The 6,000-nt window shown below is 37.9% G+C and overlaps 1 protein-coding gene across 1 annotated transcript in view; it reads left to right on the top strand.

Annotated features, from left to right (window-relative positions):
• Positions 1–968: 968 nt before the first annotated feature.
• The window catches only part of TMEM104 (transmembrane protein 104), a 77,117-nt gene continuing 72,085 nt past the window's right edge, over positions 969–6,000 (top strand). The window contains exons 1-2 of the mRNA XM_015819856.1: positions 969–1,070; positions 5,011–5,123. Of these exons, the coding sequence (XP_015675342.1) occupies positions 5,079–5,123 (45 nt within the window). The 5' untranslated portion in view covers positions 969–1,070; positions 5,011–5,078. The remainder of the gene's footprint in view (positions 1,071–5,010; positions 5,124–6,000) is intronic.

The following is a 6,000-nucleotide window of genomic DNA, read 5'->3' as shown; positions in this document are numbered from 1 at the left end:
TCTGGGTCTTTACATATGTCTGCAGTAAGATAATTTGAGCCTTGTCATTTGCACCTCAGATAATTATTTGCTCAATGATCCATTGTTTAATTTTCATGATTGCCCACAGTATTCTCAGGAGTATTGTCTCTCCACCAAAGTTCAAAGGCATCACTACTCTTCCTAACCAGCTTCTTCAAAGTCCAATTTTTGCTTTCAGGTAGTGTCACAGGGAATGCCATGGCTTGCACTATTCTGATTTTGTAAGGTATAGATGTATCACACCTCAAATTATCCAACACATCCTCATGGAGAAAATCTTGTCTATGTGTTTGATGTTTCAATCAGAATAGAGCTGGAAGGGATCTTGGAGGTCTTCTAGTCCAACCCCCTACTCAAGCAGGAGACCCTATACTATTTCAGATACGCTTGCTTGGCTTGATGGTACATAATCAATCAATCAATCAATCAATCAATCAATCAATCAATCATGAGTCACAAACTGGCCAACTGTATGTTAGACTTGCGTGCTGCCGACCTATCTTTCACTGTTTAAGTCATAGAGAAAGATAGCGCCCCACTGAGTTTTGAGGATCGTTCCCTTCCTAAGTGTACTTCGAGCTGGGTCTTTAATATCTCTGTTCCTGAAGGAAGGAAAGCAAAAGCCAACAAAGCTCACGAAAGGATACGAAGCCCACCCACTCCGTCGCCCACGCCAGCCCCGTCTGCCGCAACACTGAAAGGCAACAGGTGACAAGCGCGCATTTCCCGCGATCTCTCAATTCCTCGATCTCCACGCTTGCGCAGTTGTAAGGCCCTCCCTCCCTTAACTGAACACTACGGTAGCCGTTGAGCCTCAATCCGCCTCGCGATCTCCTGCTCGAGAAGCTGCCCGATTGACGTAGGAAGCGGCTCGAACAGCTGTAGTCCGGGTTGTTGCTTTCCGTAGTAGTCGAAGTGGCCCCTTTTAGCCGGGGGTGCGCATGCGCTGTCCGTGCCTTCACTTCCCTGGGTATAGCATGAAGGGAGCCGGCTTGGAGTTGCGGCTGCAGCCTCTGCCTTGGGTTTCTCTGGGCTTGCGGTTGTTCCTGGTAAAGGTTTTTAGAGATAAGGAAGGAGGTTTCGTGGTGGTTTGCGGGATGGGAGGCATGGCGGCATGGCGAAGCCGCAGCCCTGGGAGGCAGAATGGGAAGAGGAAGCCGCGGCTGGGCGAGCCTCAGGGACGTGGCATTCCCGGAGCAGCGCTGGCAGAGGTTTTATTTGGCTTTCTAACGGCAGGGAATGCAGCTCTGAAGTGCTTTTCGAAAGAGCCCGTGTAGAGGATGACTAAAGTCCCGTGAAATTCGCTTTGGGCGTTGCTAACGGGAGGGGAGGCGACTTCGTGTTAGGACGGTCGTCAGCATCGTTTCAGGGGCAGACACGCGTGTGCATGTGGTTACAGTTCAAATTGCCCCAGGTTGAAAGGCGTGCTGATCGTAAGCCTCCGAAGGATGTAATCTAGGAAATGTGTGCAATGCTGTATAATAAGCAAACAATAAGTAAGGAGACTAAGGTGCTGGTTAATCACATCTTTATGCAGTATTGCCTTTCCCAAATCCATATTCTGAATAACAGTCCTAAAATTAGAATTAATTGATAAATTTAATTGTATATAATTATGGTTTTAGGGAGTACACGGTGAAGTGAAAAAAATATTGGAGTCTGTATTTACGGTCCTGGATTCAAGATAAATTCATTACTGATTTATGAACTGGCTCTATGTTAATGTTATAGAAAGATCGTCCAGTTTTATTCCATAGGATCAAGAGGTAATGTGTTTAAAATAGGAGCTGATGTTCTATGTGTACCATACAGGTAATCCTTCATTTAACAACAGTTCATTTACTGACTGTTCAAGTTACAGTGGCACTGAAAAAAGTGACTTATGACTATTTTTCACACTTATGACTGTTGCAGCATCCCCCATGGTCACATGATCAAAATTCAGATGCTTGGCAACTGACTCATATTTATGATAGTCACAGTGTCCTGGGGTCATGTGATCACCTTTTGCAATCTTCTGACAAGCAAAGTCAATGGGAAAGCCAGATTCACTTAACAATTGTTAAGTGAGCTACTGCAAAGGATCACTTAACAACTATAGCAAGAAAGATCATAAAATGGAGCAAAATTCATTTAAGAACTGTCTCACTTAGCAACAGAAATTTTGGGCTCAATTGTGGTCATAAGTTGACTACCTTGTACTTTTTATTCATTGTGTATGTGTGTTGTTGAAGAATTTTTTTAAAAAGACAAGTGCTTAATTAAAATTACTATGCAGTCTCACGTGGGAGTCAGGTGATCTGTCCCCACCATACTTTTTAAAAGCTGATTTTTGGGTGCTGTAGAAAGCCTGTATGGGATGGAGGATGTCAGTAGAGAAGAGGTAAATGAATATTTTGTCTTTTAAAGATAAAACCTATTGCAGATGCAAGACATCTGCTTAGTGAAAAGGGTTATCCTTTTACTTTACTGTAAAGTTCAGAGATGTTGATAAAAAGTGGATTATTTTGGGGAACACTCTTCATGTAATATTTTTGTTGATAGAAGAAAAATACCTGCAATTTGAGGAAGATTTTCTAAAAAATGAAGTACACCAAAAGAAAGTATTGATGTTTATCATGAACACTGTATTTAAATTGGAGTCAGCTTGTTCATGAGTTGTGTATACAAATGAAGAGTTAAGACTCTGCTTTGTGAAAAATATCACTAGCAGTCATAGGCCATTCCCATTTCCACCAAGATTTCTAGATTTTGCCCAATAATTGGTTTGGTTTGGTTTAGTACTTATATGGAAAAATAGATTAGATTGCAAAGTTGAAGAGACATTTTGGAAGAATCTGATGGCAAAACACTTTGTATTATTCTAGGAAAACAACATGGACTTGACCAAATGAAAAATAAAAAGCATCCTGGTACTAGCTGATGCCACACAAAACTCATTCATCTGTATCAAATTGCATCATAATAAACCGGTAGCTTATATCAAGTGTTTTACATAGAGTCATAAGTGGTAGAAAGAAGCTCAGAGGTCATCTAGTCCAGCCTCTGTTCCATGCAGAATCTTGTCAGCCTAATTTCCTGATTGGAAATTGATTAAGTAAGAATCTACTAGCAAGTGTGCTTTCAAGAGAAAGTCTTTCCTCCCTGTTACTTTTCTGGGTGCGGATATAAATTCTGCTCTCTCTTCTTATTAGCTTTAAAGGTAGCTCTTTAAACCCGTAGGAGGGATTTTCTTGTTGCTGAGTAGTTAAAAAAAACAAAAGTCATCCAGAGGAGAGTTCAAACAAGGCTTTACTTCCTAATAGCCTAAGTCTTCATTCACTCTTCCTGACTTATTTCCTGACTGACAAAAGCTCCCTTTCAAGCTGCTATACCTTGGGGTTGTCCTCAACCCTAAGAAACATTGAGAGTAAGAACAGCATTTTTATTGCCTGGCACAAGAAATGTCATTGTTCTCCATGCAGTGAGGCTAAGATGAGAACATCAGTGTGTTCAGAATAAGATGGTCAGGGAATCTATTTTATTGTGTTTGTCTATTGAAGTATACACTGAATCAGAACTTGAACATAAACTCCTAATGCCATTCTGTCTCTACACCTATCTTTTCTAATCCAAAATGATAGCCTTACTTATTTAGTTCATGACTGAGGTAGGTTGAAAGGGTATTGGAAAGGCAATACATTTTTTCCCCAAGAGCTAAAGTAACATGTAAGCCTATTGAATAGAGGTGGGAAATAATCCCTGTTGGTTATTAAAGCTTAAGGAATCATATAGCAGTACTTTAGCATTAATATCATTGCAAAGAAAGAAAAATAGGATAAAAACAGAATTAGATAGCTAGTGCTGTCATTGGCCAACTTTCCTCTGACTGCCACTCCTGGTCCTCCCCGCAATGAATACAGTATTCATTACTTCTCATTTATCCTTACAGTACCTGTAGTTGCAGTATTGATTGTTGCAATCTCTCCACCATTGATAAACGTGTTTTAATAATGATGAAAGATCAATTCGAATGAGAACGGTAATGGGATTCTAGTACCTTTAATGATGTTAAGCAATCTTTGCTACAAGTTGGAAAATATTTATAATGGATTTTGGAATGATTCAATATTTCTTAGGCTCCACTTCAAAACGAGAATATTGGCAAAAGAGATTTTCATTATGAAATATGTAAAACTGACAATTAGGAATAAATAATACATTTTTAAAAACAAAATCTGATTATATCCCATATAAGTTGTGTCTATTTGGTAGGATGGTCTGTTAACAAAAAAAAGTTGGATTACTTTCAGTTTGATTTCTGAGACATTTTGGAGGTTTTTAAATGTGCATTTGAGCAAAACACTTTTCTGACGAGGGAAACAGTACTTTGCATTAAGGTCTTTGGGATGTATTAATCTTTTGTCTTTGGTCAGAAATACTGAGAGTTAATCTGTTGAATCTTGCAACAGTCCAATTAAGGAGTTATAGCTAGATATTGTAAAGTCACATTTGTGCTTTTTTGGATTATAGAAAGACGGGATATAAATCCAGTAAATACACTTTATTCTGTAGAAAATGTTTTGTCCAACAGGTTTCTTGCAGCTTTCTGCTTGATTGACTGACTTTATTTGCAACTGATATACTGTATTCTCTTTACTTCATTGAATTTTCTATTATGAAGTAATTATATATATTACTATGATCTCATACTTAGCTTCCCCTTGAAATAATGTAAGTGTTGCCCTATGGTATAGAACCAATTAGGAACTAACAAGGGCAAGAGTGCCTTTTACTTGCAGCTATCCAATTTCAAGCAGAGAAAATCTTAGAGTTGTTTAATAAAGCAATGGCATGGAAATTAGTGATATTTGGATTGGTTAAACTCTAGATGGTTAATTTGAAGTCTCTGATACTATTTTTAATTCAGTAAAATGTGTTACGTAGTAGATTCAGTTCTTAATAATTGTAAGTAACTTTGTAAAAAAGTTAACTATTTGTGTTTTTCAGGTTAATAGTGACTGGAACAAATACAACTGACAACATATCTTGTCTCAAGCCCTTAAATTCTTTTCAGCATGGCTGGAAGCATTACTGATACAGGGGAACTCTACTCTCCTTATGTAAGTGTGTAGCATTGGTATAGCCACTTAATGTATGTTTATGTTTAGTCCAGTATTAGCATGCAAAATTGTAATTTTATATGGGGTAATTTATTGTGCTTGTTTTTTTCTTTTCTCCAAATTATGGAACACATTACAGCTAATTTCTAAATTGGGTTTTGATACTGAATATTGTTTTGATCATTTCGCACCTCATTGTATTTGACCTAGCAAAGGATTTGAAAATAGTAAATGATTACCGTATATCTACATTTCATATAAATTCAAATTTAAAGAAAGCATTAGTGTATAGTGCCTTTTTAATAAATTTTTGAGTGCCAAAGGGTACAGAAACAAATTTATAAATAAACAAGTAGATATTCTTTGCAGAATTCAGGCAACACGTTTTTAAAAGAAATTTAACAATGCTTCCTGCTGACATAATAACATGCTTCCTGCTTTCATAATAACAAAAATGTAATGAAAAGCCTTAATTACAGGTAGTACTCAACTTACAACACTTTATTTAGTGACCATTCAAAGTTACAACAGCACTGAACAAAGTGACTTGTGACCATTTTTCACACTTATGACTATTGCAGCATCCCCATGGTCATGTGATTTACAGTTGGATGCTTGACATCTGGTTCCTATTTATGATGATTGCAGTGTTCCGGAATCATGTGATCACCTTTTGCGACCTTCTGACAAGCAAAGTCAATGGGGAAGCCAGATTCACTTAACAACCGTGTTACTAATTTAACAACTGCAGTGATTCACATAACAAATGTGGCAAGAAAAGTTGTAAAATGAGGCAAAACTCACTTAACAAATTTCTCACTTAGAAACCTAAATTCTGGGCTCATTTGTGCTTGTAAGTCGAGGACTACCTGTATTA

This window comes from Protobothrops mucrosquamatus, unplaced genomic scaffold (genome assembly GCF_001527695.2).
Source record: "Protobothrops mucrosquamatus isolate PMUCROS unplaced genomic scaffold, P.Mucros_1.0 scaffold1002, whole genome shotgun sequence".
NCBI classification, from domain to species: Eukaryota; Metazoa; Chordata; class Lepidosauria; order Squamata; family Viperidae; genus Protobothrops; species Protobothrops mucrosquamatus.
The sequence above is the reverse complement of the archived record's forward strand: the minus strand, read 5'-3'. Positions and strand labels throughout refer to the sequence as shown.